The sequence below is a fragment of the Camellia sinensis genome, chromosome 4, assembly GCF_055761805.1.
Source record: "Camellia sinensis isolate YWXY chromosome 4, ASM5576180v1, whole genome shotgun sequence".
Taxonomy (NCBI): Eukaryota; Viridiplantae; Streptophyta; class Magnoliopsida; order Ericales; family Theaceae; genus Camellia; species Camellia sinensis.
The window spans coordinates 105030050-105051755 of NC_138964.1; the positions used below are offsets into that span (position 1 = coordinate 105030050).

Here is a 21706-nt window from a genome sequence, read left to right on the forward strand (position 1 = left end):
GTCCCACATCTTAAAAATTAAAAATAAAATAATGTAGAACTTGTCCACAAGAAATAACAATACAGCTTGCATCCACCATCTTTGACATATAAATACACATAGTACGTAGCATTGTGTCCCAATATTAATCTATGGATGAGGGATAAACATGAGATGTTAATTCATTACAAAGATTAAATTTAGAGGCATACTTTCAAAATGTTTGGTAGACATAAGAATATGAGTTCAGATTGATGGGGATGTGAGATTTTATATATGGATCTTGGACCACTGACTATTTATCACTATATTCATTAACTAAAGGTGAATTTCAATAGTAATATTTCAAATCTACAATTTTAAAGTGTTTATTGGTTTTCACAACAACAATTAAAACTGGAGCACGAGATTATATATACAATAATATAATCCACAACAAATAGACCTGACCTTGTCAATTTTGAAAATTAATTAGTGTTACTAACTAATTGGGATAGCTCAGTAGATCACCCCTAGACTCTGTCATCAAGGGCTCGTTTAAGAAGTTGACTATTTTAGTTGACTTTTTAATTTTTTAGTTTTTTAAGCCTGATTAAAAGAATCATGTTTGGGAAGTTGGTTGGCTTGTTTCGTAATTAATTTGATAGTTGTGAGAAGAAAAATAAAATGATTATGTTTTAGATGTGACATTTTATTATACTGATTATTTTAACATATTTTATTTTGGGCAAATTACAAACACCCCCTTGAGGTTTGGTAAAAATACAGATTCCTCTCTGAGGTTTGAGAAATTATAAATTGCTCCCTGAAGGTCAAATTTGCATAACAAATGAGGGGGAAATCTGTATGAAAATAAAAACCTCAGGGGGTAATTTGTTATGGAAATATAAACCTCAGGAGGTGGGATGTAATTTCTCAAACCTCAGGAGGAAATTTGTATTTTTACCAAACCTCGAGGGGGTGTTTGTAATTTGCCCTTTTATTTTTATTGATTATTTTAGTAAAAAAAACCATTGCCAAACATTGATAATTTTCACTTACTATAAGGACTTTGTTGTGTTGTGTATTTCTTCTCTATTGTTCTGGGTTGTTTCTTAGGTTGGTGGGTTGTTTGTTTATCTCCCATTTTAAAGGCTATTTATTAAGCTGATTGTTGGACTTATATATTTATTGAACTATAACGCTAATAATTACCCTTTTATATAAATTTTGTTAGTGCTAACATGATAAAGGTTTTCTAGGGACCAACCTGGAAAGAAGGAAAGTTATTTTTGATTTGTATAAATTGAAGAGAAAACAAAGAAAAAGAAAAGGCATATGCGAGGAAGTTAGTTTTTTTGGTGTAAAAGGTGCACTTTAACGTAGTGGATTTTGGAGTGAACGACTCTTTTATAATGGCTTATTGTAGTGGAATCATGTCAGGCCATGTTAGTGGAGTTGATAGGAAGGTTATTATGGTGTTTGTATCAAAATTAGAAATTTAGCGTCAAAAGTAAAAGAATTGTCCTTTATAGGTTGAAATTTGAAGAATTGTTACATATAAATTCTTCATATTAAGGAATTAAGACTTTGTAATCATTGAGAAGGTCATTCAATAGTCACCTAAGTTTAATAGGCATGTTGGTAAGTATGTCAAGTCTCATAGAAATTTAGAAGATCCAATAAGTAAGTAGAATAAATTAGAAGAGTAACAAGTCTTCTAGTACATTTGGAAGAATTCACAACATTATGGAATATAGTGCAGAAAAAAAAATGGAATATAGTGCAGAAACGGACATTCAACTTGAACCATAGTGCGGGAACTCAAAAAGTTTTGGACCATGATACAATAAATTATAGTCATTCTAGATATGATGTAGAACTTCATGAACAAATGATAGGATTACAATAAGTCCTGAAATGTTGATAAGGCTTAAGGTTACGAAGTTCTGATGACATAGCAGAAACTTTGTGACGTAGGAGAAGGAGATTAATCAAATAACCACGTGGCAAAAGATTGATGATGTGGAAGACACAATATATGATAACGGCGCTGTATGAATAATGGGACCAATCGATGATGAAACAATCATAATTCCATTTCATTACTTAAATAAATAGATAAAGAAGAGAGATATTAAATCAGTTCAACAATTCTTAAAAAATATAGTGTTGAAAGTTATTCCATATTCTTAAGTAGTTGTTAAATCACAACATGATTAAATTAAAAGTTAGTTGGCCACGTAGCAGCCACATGGAGAGCAAATTCGAGATTCAACCGTTAGTGGTCAAGGTGCTTGCTAAAATGGGGTTTCAAGGCAAAAATCATGTACAATTGGCAATATTTTCAACAACCATGTTCTAGCAATAGAGCAAAAACAAGAGGCTAATTTGAACTATAAAAGGACTCTATAACCATTATTTGAAGGGACCAAACATTCAAGATCAACTATTGTCAATCACTTTATCAATTTATCTTTCATGGTGTAGCACTATTTTCTAGTAAATGTTCTATCTTTCACTTATCAATTCCTGGTAGTTTTATTCTAACTATTTATTATCTTTTACTTTAATTGCATTTCATTTTCTATCAATGCAAGTTAAATTTTCTTTCATTTTAACACTAATCATTTGAGTTTTCATTTATTTTCTCTTTTTAGTCAAGTTTATCATTTAATTTTTAAAAACAGTCCCTTTTTTATTATTCAATTCTTGCAATTGACAACTTAAATTCATGCAAAGTTAGTTACTCAAGTAATATTTCACTATCACCTAAGAAAATATTAAAATCCTCTTCGTCGTGACAAAACTTGAACCCATAGTTCATCTTCCTAATCACTCACAATTTCCTAAATTAGAAATCAGAAGCACACACCTTTCACTAGGTGTACAAGTCCTTACACACCCGTGCAATTTAAAGCATCAACAAAGTTGTGTTTTCCTTTTTAAGGTAAACATACGGTCATTTTGAAAAATTAAAGGGGATAATCCCGTAATTAAAGTGACGTAACTTTGCATTGTTGAATGTCAATGGGAGCTTAATAAATTTCTTTTTAAAAATTGAAATAAATTCTTCAAAATGATGGACAGTAATATTTTGGTTATTATAAAATACAAAGATGGTTGTTTTTACCTGGAATGAAACTATGATAAAATGATATACCATTCCATAATTTTTTTCTTTTTAATGCTATCACATTTATAACGAAACTTTTATTTTAAAGTAAACAATTGTCCATATTTTCTCACTAATATTACATACTCAGAATTATTGCTTCAAATTTTACACAAAAATATAAATCTATGGTTCAGATTTATTTTATACATGGATTTAAAATACCTTAATTAAATATCAATCACGCTTCTCAATGAAAATTTTCTCAACAAATTTTATGGTAGTTTTTCAAATTTTATTTTTCTTTTGAACATACATGTTTGGGAAAGATTGGAAGATTCTTCAATATACCGCACAAAAAGTGGAAACCCATGCCATACGCATTTTCTTTTCCCACAAATATTAGGGATTCAAAAAAATTCCAAATTATATTAAAAACAATATGAAATTCATATTTATTTTAAATATAAACCGTACCATAAAAGATATAAATTTAAATCAAACTTATTTCTCAATAAAATTCTAAATACTATTTTTAAATATCTAAATTTATTATTTTTATTTTTTCATTTATTTGTCATGAGCAAATAACAATAACGTTGTCCAAAAAAATAACATCAAGTTGATTCAGGACGTTATAATGTAACGAACACAAGCAAGAGTTAAGTTTTCAACGTAGAGCCACTGTGTAACGTCCCGTAACGGAAACGGTGAGTCCGTTATCCTCAGCTGCCTCACCATTGGGCTCGGTCCAAACCCCGGCAATGCCGGTGACGACAATTCACTGTACAACATGTCATGCACCATCATCGGACTCTGCAAGAAATCCGGCAACACCGACGAGCCTGCCTCACTGTTCATCATCTCCAACGCCTTTTTAACTGCGTCAACGGTCATTATGTCATCGTCGGTGCACTACAAGAAATTAAGGTTTTAAAGACAAATTTTTAGAGACAAAAATAATTTGTTTGTAAAAATTATACTTTTAAGGACAAAATAAAAGAATTTTTTAAAAAATATGTTTAATCATATTTTTACATTTTCTAGACAAATTTGTTTAGTTGAAAAAGGATCAATCACTTTTCTCTACAATTTTAGTTGGTCTCTAATAAATCCAAATCATATTCCTACAATTTTAATTGGTCCCTAATAAACCCAAATAATATATTATTGTATTTTATATATCAATTTTTGAACTCATATAGTCGGGAACAAAATGAAAAAAAAGGTTTCATCACTCTCTCTCTCTCTCCCTTTTTCTCTCTCTATCAAATCCCTAATTTCTTTTCATGCATCTCTTTTCTACGGATTCGATATATGAATTCACTGGTTCTTCTCAACGATCTCGTTGATTGCTTCTGATCTGTGGTTCATCATTGTCTCAAAGCATCTCTGTCCAGGGCTGGATCGCTCCGTTGCCGCCTCATCTCTCCTTGATTCTCCGATTTCCCGGCGTATCTCCGGTAGCGATTCCGATCAGGTACCATATATTATCAACTTATTTGATAATCGACTATCATATTTATGAATCGCCTATCATATATATTATAATCGACTTATGAATGGGAGTTAGAAAATGAAAATGAATATGATAATCGATTATCATGTATGTATCTGTATAATCGATTTGATGTAACAGCAGCCTCTTGGATGCTTTTAACATTCTGAGATTTGAGTGGAAAGTATCTTGGGGTTTCTATTTGCAAATTTAGATTCTCTCCATTACATGGTTTGTTGGAATTGAAGTGAATGGAGATCTCTCTAGTTCAATGCGTGACATATGGATGTAAAATTTGAAGTCAATTTTTTATAATTGTTTTTTTTTATCCTGCTTGAATTTGCTTTGAAACGTCATAATCTCTGCAAATCAAGTGCCAAGAAGATACATTAATAGCTGAAAAGAACAATAAACAAAGATATATAACAGTGCATTTGTCTAAATGAATTTGCTGCTATTTAATTTTCTAAGGCTTTTGAAATTCTGTATATATTATTTGAGAAACAAAGACAACAAAATCTTGGCATAATATTGGTATGATTAGGGACATTTGTAGGTTATATAAATTTGAGGTTTGGTAGAAAAATTTACAAAAGAAAAAAGAATAAAAGAGACAATAAACTGAGAGAACAGTTTGAAAGCCCGGGCTGAGTGAGTCTAGTTGAGCTGTTAGTAAGTTGGTTGGTAAAGTAGTCAAATTATAGTCTATTATGAGAAATAGAGTTTGTTAACCAATTTTCTCTATTGTAATGAAGTAGTTTTTTTTTTTCCCAATTTTCTCTGTTCTTTTATATTCTCTCTTTTGATATTTAGAGTTGTTGCTCTTTTATGTCCTGTGTTGTGCTCCTTTGTAGAGTTGTTTCTCATTTTATAGATTCATTTTAAGGACCATAAATATATTTTATTCAGGACATTTGAAGTTAGTATGGATGGTGCGAATAACTGTCAGTTTTCTGCTCAATTTTATTGGTCTGAAAGGAACATTTGGGTATCAGCTACAGAATGAGGATAAGTAATGCTACTGCCCAAGATTCATACACAAAAAAATATTCAGAAAATTTAATGTGTTGTTTAAATTCATTCCAGATGTGGATTTTACTATAAAAAAGTTAAATATGAACTGAACATTATTTTTTTTCTGACATGGCAATTGGCAAGTTTGAACTCTGACATCTTTGGAGACCACCTTTGAAATCCAGGTTTCTACTGCTCTGGTTTTGTTAACATCTGACTAAGAACAAGTTTGCCGGCGGACCACTGCCACTGGTAGACATTTGGCTTCAATGATGAAGTTTATGAATCCATTGAAAGATGGCTGAATGAGAAAAAAACTTGTTGGTGACTTCAGGTAGTTGGGAGTTAGGATTATTGTTTTGTTAAGTTGAAGTGAGTTGATGACTTAAGAAGGTAGTAAAGGTGATTGGTCTAACTATTTTAGTTGGGCCAAAGCTGTGAGTTTTAGTTCTAGGAGATATATTGATGCGTGTTTTATGAGATAGTCAATCTTTTTCTTTTCTTTGGGAGTCACTTTGCCAAACAAAGGTCTACCAATGGTGAAGGAAGCCATCACAATGGGAACTCTTATGGGGCACTTATCTTAACATTATTGTTTCTTATAGGGGAAAAAAAAGAAAACCTTGTTTATGCATTGGCCACTGACAACCTTGCATGTATCTTTACGAATGATATCTGAAGAAACATTGCATATCTACTTCCTTTTCATCTCTCTGCATTTCTTCCTTGGTTACCTAAATGTTTTTGCTTTCCATTTGCCTTTTATTTAATGCACATGAAATTGGTTCTAGTATTTTTATTACTAGAAATATTTGATCTTTTTCAGATTGCGTTTGTATGATTTGGTTGAGCTAAAGGTTCAAGGAGATGGTAACTGTCTAGTCAGTTCTTATCCTTCTTAATAATTTATTCTTTTTTTTTCCTGGTAAATTATTTTAGATGAATCATAAATTATGTGCTCTATTATCTGTGTAATTATGCTTTATTTTGGTGAGATATGAAAGTATTGTGATATAAATATTGCAGTAACTTGAAAGTTTGAAAATCTGTTTTGGATTATGATGTCTTATATTGCATTTTATTTTATGTATGCTTCATGAATATGTCCTACTAATTGCATTGCAGTAGCCTAAACAAGAAACTTTAGCATTTCTCAGTTTGTTCGACTCAATTTCTCACCTGATTTGTGTTCCATTGAGTTGATAGTCAGATAAATCTTTGAGTGGTAGCTGATTGTGCAAGAAGTTGCAACAAGCAATCAGGCTGATTACTGTTACTCATGTGCTTGACCTGTGTTTAATCCTAAGGAATACAAGAATTTATAGCTAGCAGTTGGATTTTCCAAGGCTACGAAACTGCATGTTGCCAGCAAATGGTTCATATACCTATGAGATAATGCCCTGTTTCTTCGATGATGATTAATTTGTGGATCATATCAAGAGATATCACCTAACATCTATGCCATACAAGACATTCTTAGGTTCTTATCTGCTGCTTACTTTGACTACTCTTTTTATGAATGCAGCTGCATCAGCCAGTGACAGCTGAAGATTTGGAATCCGCTTCTACTACACAAGAAAATTAATAGGCTGACTTGAAATTGAGGGGAGCCTCTTGTTGTCTGCCAGAATTGCAATTCATCTCTCTTGCTTTGGCACATAATAAATTGAAGTTCAGAAAATCCGTCTGTGTCCCTCTGCACGTGCTGACACAACCATATGCGTTGAGAAGAAATTTGCTAAAAACCCAACTAAGGTTGAAGAGCTTGTCACCTAAAGGTCTGTGTTGCTCATGTTCTTACTAATATGAGCTTTTAACACCCGATAACATAAAAATGATTAATAGCATCACTCATATCAGTAGTAAACCTAGTAAAATATGACCAATTCTTTACAGCATTGTTATCATTATTATCATTATTTTTATCATCAGGGACGTATTTCCAGCATCATTGGTGATCCTAGTCACTGTTTTTGGCGCCAATAGCCGGCTAAATTTAATTATATATATATACATATATTTTTCCAAATTTTGTGTGGATGAACAAACTTTTTAGTTAATATCCATTCCCAAAGTACAAACAAAGAACATATGATAATTGAGATTATGGAATGAGTCATCAGTCCTAAAACGCGCTTTCCGTATATAGTTTTCTCTAACTACTTAAATATCAGAACCTTGTCTTAATTCTATTCCCTCCCATTTGCTCTGGCTAGCTAAGAAAACAGATAGTAAAGTAGAACAAGCCTGTATTGGAGCTGGTTTTTTTTAATTGCTGGTTACTTGTACTAAATCTAATGGTGTATACTGTTTATTAATATATATGCATAAGTATATATGCAGTGTAGCAATATATGATGTATATACCCTCAACTTCTCAACAGGTATGTCCACAAGAGGCAGAGGACGAGCAGGGTATGTACCTAGACCCCATGCACCTACACCCCATGCATCCACTAAATCAGTTCGCTCATCCACTCAATCAACACCTGGACCCCATGCATCCATTAAATCAGTTCGATCATCTACACTGCACCCATTTACATCAGAATCGGTACATGAAGTTACGTCACAAGTTTCACACTCGGATACTTCTAGCACACATTGCAACACTGATGGTTTGTAAATATTTTAAGTTTATGTTTTGTTTTGGTTGGTGGTTCTCGTCTTTTCAATCTATATATTAACATGATACTTTTTGATGCAACAAGGGAGGCTGAAGAGCAACGAAGAATCAATGAGGAGCTGGTGGGAAGAATTCAAATCTTGGAGTCTGATCGCACGGAATACAATGCCAAAGTCGACTTCTTGATGCAGCAGATCAGTCGAAGAGTACCCTCTACTGATTCTTCTTCTTAGTAAGTCATCTTTTCAGAATGTTTGAGTAATTGATATTTGTTTCATTCAATAAATCTGATGAATCTTAGGATATTGATATGATTGGATTACATGTATATGCTAGTACAGGTTATACATCACTGTGCTTTTAGTATCTTCTGAATTGTTTTCTTCAAGGCAGCAGCACCTGATCTGGGTCCCTTTTGATTGTTTGTGTTAAATCTGAACTGAGTTTTTGATCTTTTGTAGAAAATAAGAGGAAAGGACTATACATTCACTTTTCTAGAAAATTGTGAGTATTAACTTTCTAGAGTGATTTTATAAGATAAGATTACATTAATTTATGAGCAAGGGGGAGGACTAGTTTTGAACTCTTTCTCTCTGAAGGAAATGGATTACATAATAATGAGTGGGCGAAGACAATTTCTGAGGATTAGTTTTGAACTCATCACAACTTGCTGCATGTATACCAGCTGTGGACTTGATTTATACCACCTTAGGGGTAAATTTAGGGACTATTTTTTAGAGGTCTCTGGCATTACTCTTTAGAATTTTTATAAGTAGACAGAATTTTTTTGAAGAACGTATCACATGAGAGACAAACAGTTGGGTGCATTTGTGTGAGGCCCACATGTATCTCACGTGGGAGTGTGGCAGGCGATTTAGAACAATATTCTCCTTTTTGTCTATATATATATTTGCATAATTACACTTTTCATAGGAGTTATTCCTTTTACTTACTGTTCTACAAGGAATTGTTTTCACTGGAGTAATGTTTGTAATTGAACTTCAGATACTACAATCGGCACATTAAATTGTAATTTATTAAATTAATCTATTATTGGATAATTTTTAATTGGTAATCTATTTGAGAGTTTGGCCTATTCTATGCAGGTCCTGCAGGCTTGCGTCGATTTAAAGCTTGAGAGCTCTCTGCTAGATTTTGAATGCCATTTTAACGAAACCATTGAGAAGAAGATGTGATGAGTTGAGTTGAGTTGAGTTGTTTTGTTATGTAGGTAGATATAATTCTAATAACAATCTGTTCATCGAACAGTTGAATGCTATAAACAATGCTTATAACACTAGCCTTATAAATTGGAAATGATACTTTTGAAATCTCTGTCATATATACAATCAAGATATTACGTACTAATGAATTAGAGCATGGTATTTGTTTGTTATTGAATGCGATGAGCATTTTTTTTTTTTTTTTGTGTAGTTGAATTTTAATTTGGAGATGAGTGGATGGTTTGGTGATATATATTTTCTGTTTGGTTGTTGAGAAATCAAGAAAGGAATATAAGTTGATGTTCAAATTAGTATTTTTAGAATAATTGTTACAAAATCAAAAAAAAAAAAAAAAAAACAATTATCAAACTTTTAGAGACCAATTTTAGTTGTCTCAAAAAATATTTAATAAGCTTTTAGCCACTGTTTTTATTTGTCCCAAAAATTAGAACTTTTAACCACCATTTCCCTTTGTCCTAAAAAACTAAAACTTTTACAGACCACTACCATTTGTTCCAAAAAATTAAAACTTTTAGCCACCAATTTGTGTTGTCGCAAACATTAAAACTTTTAGACACCAATTTGTGTTGTCGCAAAAATTAGTTTCTTTGTCTCCATAACTACCAGTGTTGCCTTGAACTCTAAATAGACTTTTAGAGACAAATTTTGGTTGTCTCAAAATCAAAACTTTTTGCAACCACCTATTTTTGTCTCTAAAAGTCTATTTATAGTGACAAATGCAAAATTTTGTCTCTAAAAGTCATTTTTTGACTTTTCCGGACGGGCCATTTGGGACAAACTTCGCGACGGAGGAAATTGGTTGGCTAAAGTTTTTCCCAACAAATATTACACTTTTAGGGACAAAATAAATTTGTCCCTAAAAAGCTGATTTCTTGTAGTGGTGGGTGGCGCATGAGCGCAAGGGAAGAAATGAGAGTGCTTGTGGTGTTTGCGCGGCTTGCTGAGGTTGAAGGGGAAGGCTGCTGGACTGTTGCTGCAGCTGAACTCGTATTCCTGTGGGGCGGAGAAGGACAGGTGTCGGTCGTGTGATTGACGGTTGAAGGTGGAGGAATGGTGGTTGTGGTGGAGCATGAGGTTGTGTATGGCTTTCCCTGCTATCTTGCCCCGTTTCATCATCATGTTGAGATCAACCATCAATTTTCGTTTTGATATGCCCTTCCTTACCATGAAATACAACACACGTACTATGTGCCATAACCTTCTGGCTGCTACTGGTAGATTTGTATGTTCCATCTCTTTATTGTTTTGTGTTTTGTATCAATATAGAGAAAGATTTAATGTTTGGAGAGAGAGAGAGAGAAGACAATTTTGAATTGGGAAGAAGCAAAGGTGGGAGCTATATATAAAGAGAAAAGTTAGGGATCATGAAAATGACCATGAAAGAGTTATGATCATTGGATTATCTTGATTAGTGTGTGGTGATTTATTCTAAGTGTAATCCAAAGATCACAAAGCTTTCATGATTATTTCCATGAAAAAATTTTCATGATACCTAGCATTGCTGATATATAAAGGCCAAAAAGGAAGAAGACATATTGCAATGCATTGATATTTTGAGTTATTTTAATCAATATGTTATAGAGTAGTTATCATCAATTAGTCCTATTAGACTTAGTTAGGCATAAGTTCTGATGGATAAATTTATTACTCTAAATTTATTCATTAAAACAAGAGAGACTGATAGATTTATCACTTGATGAATTTATTAATAAAACTTAATAGGTAATAATTCTAAAAAAAAAGACTTATTGGTAATTTATTTGACTCAATTATTATTGATAGCAGAATAGTTTTGAAATAAATATATATATCTTCTATCTATCGATTTATACTATTAATATGTGAAGGCTGCTAGTGGTGTCGACAAAAATATGTCTCATGATTTGCTGACACACGTGTTATGACAAGTTGATTTAGTGATATATGACATGTACCTCAAATTTTACCTCCCACAACATATATGTATGTATATGTATTCAATAATATACTTAGAATATTGATGTATTTTTGGGATACTTAGCTCTTGAATCATTTATATATATATATATATATATATATATCAACAAAAGAAAAGCTTTTATCGATGAAAACAAGCATTCAAAGTATGAATTATATCAATAAATGGGGAGAAAGTGCAAAGAGTATCATAGTAAAATTTCAAGATCCCAACTAGGTTGGCACTAATAAAAATATACAATCACTTGCTAGCACAAGCCTCAAAATTGGTAAGGAACCAACAAAAAGAAACAAAAACAACAGCAACAAACTCAATGTAATAAAAACAACACCACCACCACCACTCAGCCCAACCACCAAACTCAATGTTCCTCAAGCTCCATTCCTCAGACATTAACTCAAGCTCTGCTTCTCATTCTTAAACCAGCAACAGTCAGATGCAGCCCCTTATCTGTCTCAGTTTGTGCACAATATCATTAACTGAGTAATGAAATCCTTGGATTGAAGTTTTAAGCCATAATGCTATTTTTATCTTGACAAGCTCACAAAAATCATATCCCTTAGGCTGAGCCCCATTAAAGACATACTCATTTTTAAGCTTCCAGAGAGACCAAAATACAACTAAACAACCCCTCCACAACCTATTTTCCTTCTTGAAATTTCCACCAGACCACCAATGGAAACAATTCTAGGTATTGCCCACTCAACTCCCCAACACTGCATCATTTCAGACCAAACACACTAGGAGAAAGGGCAACATTGGAGCAATAGATGAACAACTGATTTAGGTTCATTCTTGCAAAACACACACACATTAGCTGCATTGCTATTCAGAATACCAATTCTGTGTAGAAACATAGATGTCTTGACTCTTTCTTTTCAAGCCAACCATCCAAAAAATTGTACCTTAGGGGGGATATCCTTATTCCACACAAATTTGCAAACTTTGATCTGTGAGTCAAGCAATGTGTCATAAAATTATACAAATCAGCCACCTTAAACCCTCCTACAACTACACCATTCCAGGTAGGACAATTTGTACACCCCTGTCCCAGGTTTGCAGCAGAGTTCAAAGTGATAGCCAATCTTGAAGCCTCAATAATCATTTCCCACTCATACAAAGGTCTTTTGAGAAACAACTCCCATTCTTCCGAGTTTGGTTTCCCTTCATAGAATCTGGAAAGTGAGCCCTCCTTGTTAGTTGATAATCTAAACAGCCTTGGAAACTCGACTTAGCTCTGGAATCATAATGATCTATATGAATTCATGCTCCTCTGAGTTTATATATTCATCTAAGTTCATATACACAAAACCAATCATAAAATAATAGTACTACATTTATCATATATTCATACCACAATTCACATATCATTTCATATTGCACAATCACAACCATTGGATATTAATGAAATTTATGTGAGACCCATTGCATTAATAGTTGTGATTGTATCACATGAAATGATATTTGAAATGTAATATAAGTAGATGGGTGGTAAATATAGCATTATGGATCATTGAATTGATCACAAAAATTACAATAACAACAAATTGCACCAGAGTTCCCTTTAATATATATCTGTGTCAATTTAGTCCCACTAATAACATTATCGTTAAAATTTTCATATTATGTTAGTATAATTCAATTAATAAGAATTTTTTTGTAAAATTAAACTAAAATCAATGACAAAATGATCCATTGATTCCTCAAAACAATTAAAGAATTGGCATACAATTTGAAATTGCCCTTCAAAACTGCAAAAAGCCTCTCTTTTAAAGATGACGAGTCGTCCATTTGCTACCATTATAATTGCTTGATTTGTCAAACGGGTGATACGAAGGTCTCATCTCATGTTAAGTGGTTGAAGAGTTGGTATATACAATTTCAAATATTTCATTTAATTTATCATTTTGCTCTTGATTTTGCTTTTTTATTTTTATTTTTTTATAGTAAATATTGTCAATTGGATTAAATTAATGCTATATGAAAAATTAAATCACAAAATTAATACAATGAACTGCATATAGAAAATTGACATAAGAGACAAATTACAGAGACTTCGAATGTAATTTTTGTTCTTACAATAAAGTAATTTGAGTGAAACCGTCTCCATAATATAGTATCTCACCATCTAAAATGCATAATCAAAATTATATTTTGTGATTGATTTGGTACCCATTTACTCAGTGTTACTCACATGAAGAGAAACTCTCACTTTCATTTTTATATTTCTTATAAAACTCAAACACCGTAATTTATTAAAAGATATAACGTGTGGTTTGAATTTGATTTTTGTATGTGGATACCAACATTAAAATGAATCTAGAGTTTACATTGCTTCTTCTTTTTTCCCTTTTTCTTGTTCGGGTTTTTTTATCATGAAAAACTTTTCATGAAAATAATCATGAAAGGTTTGTAACCCTTGAATTACACTTAAAATAAAGCATTATACACTAATCAAGGTAATGCAATGATCATAACTTTTTCATGATCATTTTCATGAAAAATTTTTCATGATCCCTAACTTTTTTTCTTATTTTTTTTGGGGTGTACTGTCAACACAAAGCAGTAGTCTATTTCTCAGCATAAAGTAATCCACTTTGGGAGTATGTCAAACTCAATAGACCTAATAGCATATGATCAGAACTCCACAATAACAAAGGCCTTTCCCATGATACAATTGAATGTTTCATTGTTTTTTCTTATTCTGACCTAAACCTCTTTTGCTTTGCTTCTGCATTAAGAATTTAAAAGCATTCAAAAGTTCTTCTATACATTTTATTTCCTTTTCGCATTTTCAAATATATTATGTTTTGTGGGCAATTTATACCGGTAATCTTTATATTTTGGCTCTTTAATTATTTGGTTCCCTATAATTTTAATTGCTTTTGACCCTGAATTTCTTATTTTGTCTCGATTTGATCTAATTAACTCAACAATATTAGCATTTTTTTATGAAAAACGTGCGTATGAGTGGCATGTATCATATATTTTTAGGGATAAAATTGTAAACTCGATCAACTTAGTAAGTTAATCTCAATCAACTCAACAATCATTTTTTATCAAAAACTCTAACGGCGTTATCAATTAGATCAAATTGATACAAAATTTAAAATTAGAGTCAAAATTGAGTCAATTAAAAGTGTAAAAGACAAAAATGACATAAGAAACAAAATGTAAGAACTAACAATATAATTGATCCATTTTTTTTAATCAGTTTAATTGTTTGATTGGGGTACATTAGTATCAATTCATCAAAATCTCTCCGAGAAAATCAATTATATATAAATTACTTGAATAAAAAAATGACTTCTACTTACTATAAAACGTCAAGCTACAATTCTTTTCTAATTTTGAATTAAAGTTGAAAGTTAGGCACACAAAATATTGATTTTTGAAAGCTTTTCTTCAGCATTAAAGGTATTTTAATGTAACATAACTGTAATTATTTATTTATTTATTTATATTTTATTTTATTTTATTTTTTTGCCAAAATGTTGGAACCTTTTATTGATAGAACTCAAAAAAGCTTAATGTGCAATATAGAAGTTGACTTTTGAGATCAAGTTCTACCTGGAAAGCATAATAGTCTTGTTTGATTCACTAGATTAATAGTGAAGTATTAATAATTCTATTAAATTAGTGTGGTATTTATTATCCAATTGGATTAATATCCATTTGATTAATAATCTCACCCCTACCCCATTACTAATAATCCTACAAATTTGTTGGATTAATTATTCATTGGATTAATAATCCTAAACCAAAATGTTAAAACAAATATAGAATAATTGGACTCACAGATTAATAATCTCAATCTCATGCTCTAATCCACCTAATCAAACGTGCCATATAAGTTTTTGAGCATCTCGAATACTAAATGATAAAATAAATTATCATAAATCAAATTTTGGCGATGCTATAATGCGACAATATTAAATTTTAACAATGTTGCTTCAATGCCACACTAATCATTTCTTCTATTTTCTTCAACGAAACAAAATGCTATTTGTGAGCTTTGTTATGAAAGAGACAGGAAAGAGCTCTAGCCAAAATTTCACAATTTTCCAAACATTGTGAATAATATTCTTTCGATTGACAAAAATAAATAAATAAATAAGTAAAATCCTAACCAATTAGCAATATGTATATAGCTAATCTTCTAAAGCAAACTCAAAAGTGAATCCTCCAATAATGCAAAATAGAAAGAAACAAATTATATTCAATCACATATTAATAATTTAGTAAGTTTGGTCTACCACAGTTGGCCAATTACAACTTTTTGAACTTTTGAACACAAAGAAAGAAAGAAAGAAAGAAACCTAGATCAATTGTGCCGTCAAATGTTTCATGCATTTGAATGGTTGCCATAAAGACTGGCAGTGGGTGGGTGGTTTTTTATTTTTTTATTTTTGCAATATTTCTAGGAAGTGAGAAAAAAAAATCTAAATTAAATTAAAAATTAAAAATTAAAAATTAAAATACAATATAATCCCTTTTTCACGTCTTTTTTAGGTTTGAAAGTTTTACACTAAAGCTAGATGTCCATAAAATTTTTGACAAAACTTCATTATATGAAGTGTGATCGAGATTCAATTTTGTGGGGTCTATGACTTGAATAAATTTGAACTACACATTTAAAATTTATATTTTTGAGTAAAATTTTAAATAAAATGTTTGGGTTTGTAGCATTGCTCAACATTCTATTAAATTGTGTTTAGATTATTTCACTCACATTTTTTCTTTTCGTTTTCAAATTCCTAACCAATCCATTATCCAAACCCACATTTAGATTGACATCATAATATGGAGAAGCTAGTCTTATGGAATTACTATACGGTGCCTTAATTTAAATGCGATTCGTTTATAATAGGTCATCACTCCTTCGTCGAAATTTTGAAAAACAATATGTGTTAAGTTTTTGTAATTGACTGATGAGATATGCTTCCCATATCAGATATATATCACAGATATACATCCATGATTCTATCCTTATCATTATTTGTATCTATCCCTATCTCATAGCATGTATAAATAGAATAGCATATTCATGGAACTGATGTAATACAAAAACTATTTTCACTTTAACTCAATAAATATTTTACAACAGATTGTTCAAGTTGGTATCAGAGCCAATGGCCTCTGAAATTTCATCCTCCGATATTACCACTCCCTCAGCCAAAGCCCCTTCACCCATCTCCCTTCCTTATGCTCATCACTCCATCTCTCTTAAACTCACATCCCAAAATTTTTTGTATTGGAAAACTCAACTTCTTCCTTACCTTCGTGGCCAACAACTCTACCCATATATTGACGGTTCCTTCTCTTGTCCACCATCCACCATTGACATGGATGATGTCTCCACTCCCAATCCGGCACATACGACTTGGCAGTGTCAAGATCAACTCATTATGAGCCTTCTCATTGCCTCTCTCTCGGATGAAATATTCCCTCTTGCCGTCGGATGCACCTCTTCTCGTGATCTTTGGCTCACACTAGAGCAATCCCTAGCCTCGCCTTCTCATACTCACCTTCTCCAACTCCGTTTGAGTCTTCAACAATTGAAACAAAATGATCGCCCAGCCATTGCTTTTCTCTATGACGCCAAAACTATTGCCGATGAACTTGCTGCTGCCGGCACTCCTCTTTCCCCTTCCGAGTTCAACCTGTATGTTTATCAAGGCCTTCATCCTGATTTCAAGGATCTTGTCACAACCCTCACGGCTCGCCGACACCCCATTTCATTTTCGGAACTCCACAGTCTCCTTTTAAGTCATGAGTTCCTTCATCACAACACGACCACCCCCACTCCGATACTTGTTCCGCAAGCCCACTTTGCTCAACCCACATCTCATGGTCGTTCGCGTGGTGGTTTTTCCCGTGGCCGTAGTCGTGGTCCTGGGCGCGATGGGCACGACCGAACTCCTCTCAACTTTGGCTCCTTTCCAGGCTTTCACTCTTTCTCTACTGGTTCGGGCCTCCTCCCCACTCTACCTACTGATCAACGTCTCTGCTGTCAAATTTGTAATCGGCCCAATCACACTGCTCCTCAATTCTATCACCGGTTTGATCACATGGTTAGTCCAAGTGCTCATTTCACTAGTTACGGTTCTGAACCCACTTCCAGTACATATGGTGCCTTGAGTTCTCCTCCTTCCTCCCATCTTGATTGGTTTCCAGATACCGGTGCCACGCACCATATCACTCCTGATCTCGCTTCCACCGGTCGTCTTTATATTGCCCGACATGTTTGATTCAATGAAACCATATTCCCCTATTCCACATCCGCTGCCTTTTCTCCCCAACCCGAGACACCACCTTCCCACCCTTTTGTTATTGCACCCACTCACGTGTCCCCTTCCTATTCCCCACCTCTATTTGCGGGTGCACCACTGACCCCACCCACACCCACTGTCCAGTCGCTTGCATCTCCTCCCGCTGCTACTTCCCCTCCACGCTCACCACTTCCAGTAGTTCCATCCACAGGTGCCTCTGTTGCATCCCCCATCCCGTCCTCTAGCTCCCCTGTTCTGCATCCCGTCACCCCTACCTCATCATCTCTTCACCACACCCATGGCCTCAATCTCATAGTTGACCTCAACTCCTCACCCCAACTCCCTTCTATTCCCCACCGAACTCACCCCATGGTCCTTCAGCACATGTCAACCAACCTCAATGCCTTCCTTGCCACGTCTGCCGACTCGGTTGAACCCACATGTTTCACTTCTGCCAACAAATCTCCCATTTGGTGCACTGTTATGACTGAGGAACTCAATGCATTAATCCGTCACGGCACTTAGAGCTTACATCCGGTCACTCCTGGTATGAACATTGTTGGCTGTAAATGGGTCTTCCGGATCCAACGTCGGGCTGATGGTTCAATTGAGCGCTATAAAGTGCGCTTGGTTCCAAAGGTTTCATCAACAGGAGGGGCTTGATTATTTTGAAACATTTAGTCCTGTGGTTAAGCCCACAACTATTCGCCTCGTTTTGTCTCTTGCCGTTTCCAACAATTGGCCCATTCGGCAACTCGATGTGCACAATGTTTTTTTTCATGGGTATCTTCAGGAAGATGTCTACATGCATCAACCACCTGGGTTTGTTGATGCCACTCATCCGTCCTTTGTTTGCAAACTTCATAAGTCTTTATATGGATTGAAACAGGCTCCGCATGCATGGTTCTCTCGTCTCACGAGTTTCTTGTTTTAGCTTCAATTCACAGCCTCAAAATCTGATAGCTCGTTGTTTGTGTATCAACATGATGGTATTGTGATTTGCATTCTTATTTATGTTGATGATATTCTTATTACCGACAATTCCACCTCTTCTCTTCAGCAGCTCATTCATAAGCTAAGCCATGAGTTCTCCCTCAATGATCTTGGTGCTTTGCATTACTTCTTGGGCATTGAAGCTTGCCAACACTCTCACAGTTTATCGCTCTCTCAACGCAAATACATCCTGGATCTCCTCCATAAATCAGGATTGCTGCTTGCCAAGCCCGTTCAAACACCTTTTGCTACTACTACCAAGCTCACTTCAGCAACTGGAACTCCTATGAAGGACCCTTCCCATTATCGTATGGTGGTCAGTTCCTTGCAATATCTTACTCTTACTCACCGTGACATTTCCTTCTCCGTCAACCGAGTTTGCCAATTTATGCACTCTCCCACCGAAGACCATTGGCGGGCTGTGAAACAGATTCTTCGGTACCTCAAAGATACCTCTCATTATGGTCTCTTCCTTCAACCCACTTCTTCTACTCATCTTCAAGCTTTTTCCGATGCCGATTGGGCTGGTTCCATTGATGATCGCAAGTCCACCGGTGGTTATGCAATCTATCTTGGTGATAATCTAATTTCATGGTCTTCTCGCAAGCAACAGACAGTGGCGTGATCCTCTACTGAGTCTGAATATAAACCCTTAGCTGATGCTTCTGCTGAAATTTCTTGGCTACAATCCTTACTCACTGAACTTGGTATTCGGTTATCATCTTCCCTAATTCTTTGGTGTGATAATCTTGGCGCCACATACTTGTCTGCCAATCCGGTCTTCCATGCGCAAATTGAAATTGATTTTCATTTTGTCCGGGACAAGGTTGCTCGTAAGGATCTCCAAATTCAATTTATCTCTACCAAAGATCAGATCGCCGATATTTTTACTAATGGTGTGTTTGGTTGGGGATTTGAGGAGGAATTTGGAAAGGAAAATGGAAAAGGTAAGTGAAATATGAATAAAACATGTCTAAATTTCACCTAGTTTCACACACTTTTTCCCTTTCCCTTTCCAAATCCCTCCTCAAATCTCCAAACCAAACACAACATAAAGGATTACCTTTCCAATCCTTCATTTCTTTCGGGACAAGCTACAAATTTTCCCATTGGAATGTTTCGCTTGAGGGGGGCTGTTGTGATATGCTTCCCATATCAGATATATATCACAGATATACATCCATGATTCTATCCTTATCATTATTTGTATCTATCCTTATCTCATAGCATGTATAAATAGAATAGCATATTCATGGAACTAATGTAATACAAAAACTATTTTCACTTTAACTCAATAAATATTTTACAACAGATTGTTCAAGTTTGACAATCCCGTTTGAGAAAACTCCTTTCACTTGTAATTTTATTCTCTTTTGTGTTTTAGTGAAAATGTGAGTGTTTAGATACGAATCCAACCCAAATTGTGCCTATATAGAGGAGCTTGTAATCTTGATCTTTTCATATTCGCTACTTCGTTGACTTTGTACGGGGATCGAACTGTTTAAGTGCTCAAGTGGTCATCCGTACACTCGAGCGAAGAAAGTGATCATCTAGTATGTTTGCAGAGCGTCTGAACTTTTGGGAAGCAAATTTTACCACTCGAATAGTGAATGTTGTGATCAATCGGTCAACCTATATGTTTTGCACCGCCTATACTCACACCGCTCAAGTGGTGAAATGTACACTCGAGTGGTCTTTGCAATCCAGTTTACTATAAAGTGTGTTGTTTGCTTGGTTTAGGGTTTGAACCATCCAGATTTTCAAAAATGAAAAAAAAAAACAAAGTGTTTTATATTAGAGGGTACTTTATAAGTGTCCTTAATGATTTGAGAGTAATCAATGGATCTGTGAACTTCATATCAATATCATCAAGCGTTTGGTTTTTTTTTTTTATTCACAAAAGAGAGAGTTGTTCTTCGGTAGATTTTGAGAAATTTAGACCTGAAGCTTTGGTGGATTCCAAAGTAGCTCATCACCGTGGATTCAACATCAGGGTTGTAGATTCAACGTTGGACAAGACAATTCTGAGGTGAAGATGGTAGTGGAAGAGACACATTGAGATCGGTTCAATTCGGGCATGGATTCACTAGGTAATTAAGGGTATTCATGTGTAATTCTTTTTTGTCTTCTTAGTGGATTGTTTTGTGACTTTGACTCGTGATTTTTTTTTTTATCATAATTGGAGGCGCTCCGATTGCAATTCTTTCATGTTAAATTGCTTGTTGATTTGTCTTTGATTGGAATTGTTATTTGTTGTTTAAAATTAAAACATAATCACATTTCAATATATCGTGGATTTTAGTTTTTTCCAGAATAGTAACAATTGATGATTTGATGATTAGTATGAAGCAATATCTGAAGGCATAGAATCTAATGAAAGTTTTACACATAGCAAGCAAGGTGTGAAAAATGATGTCTGTATTTTTAAAAAAGAAAATTAGATTTTTTTTAATTTTTATTTTGGTTACACTTGTCCTCAGCATACAAGTGTAAAGAATGTTATGTAACAAAAATAATAATACCTAGTAAAATGCTAGAATTTGAATTTATGATGTAAATTCATGGGCAACCCAATCCTTCTGCCTATGGCTGGGTAAGCATCTATCTGACTCACCAAAATCAAACTTGAACCAATCCCTTATCGAATGGACGATTTCAATGGTCCGAACAAACAAATACATATGCATTTTTTTCTAATCTACTTAAGTTCGGACAAATGGCAAATGGCAAGCCACCCGACCCAATTTGATTTGCCAACACTCCTAAGAAAAACATTTTATGGTTTTATAGTTTGTGTTAGAAAAAATACATTTTGTAACGCCCTCAAAATAATAGATAAAACCCATCTCATGAGACATGCACTGATATAAAATAAACTGACCATTTCTATTAATCAGAGTAATTCTACAACTGTATCACATGTTAACAACAAAAGCAAATGCCCTAAGGGCTTACAGCTTTCCAAGTTAACACTTGGTTACAAAAAGAAGAGTACTAACTCAATACATATTAAGCCCTTGGCTTGAATT

General features: G+C 33.9%; 1 protein-coding gene and 1 long non-coding RNA gene across 2 annotated transcripts; one reads left to right on the forward strand and one right to left on the reverse strand.

Moving 5' to 3' along the window:
• Positions 1 to 3596: 3596 nt before the first annotated feature.
• On the reverse strand, positions 3597 to 10749 carry LOC114305310 (uncharacterized). The gene is made up of 2 exons (XM_082923515.1): positions 10287 to 10749; positions 3597 to 3988 (listed from the first exon to the last, which is right to left on the reverse strand). Exons 1-2 carry the CDS (start codon positions 10686 to 10688, stop codon positions 3701 to 3703), a joined length of 690 nt encoding a protein of 229 aa, XP_082779641.1. The 5' UTR covers positions 10689 to 10749; the 3' UTR covers positions 3597 to 3700.
• On the forward strand, positions 4281 to 9542 carry LOC114295600 (uncharacterized). The gene is made up of 5 exons (XR_014327224.1): positions 4281 to 4553; positions 7111 to 7363; positions 7970 to 8203; positions 8297 to 8443; positions 9318 to 9542. It is a non-coding gene; the product is annotated as an uncharacterized LOC114295600 (long non-coding RNA).
• Positions 10750 to 21706: the final 10957 nt, after the last annotated feature.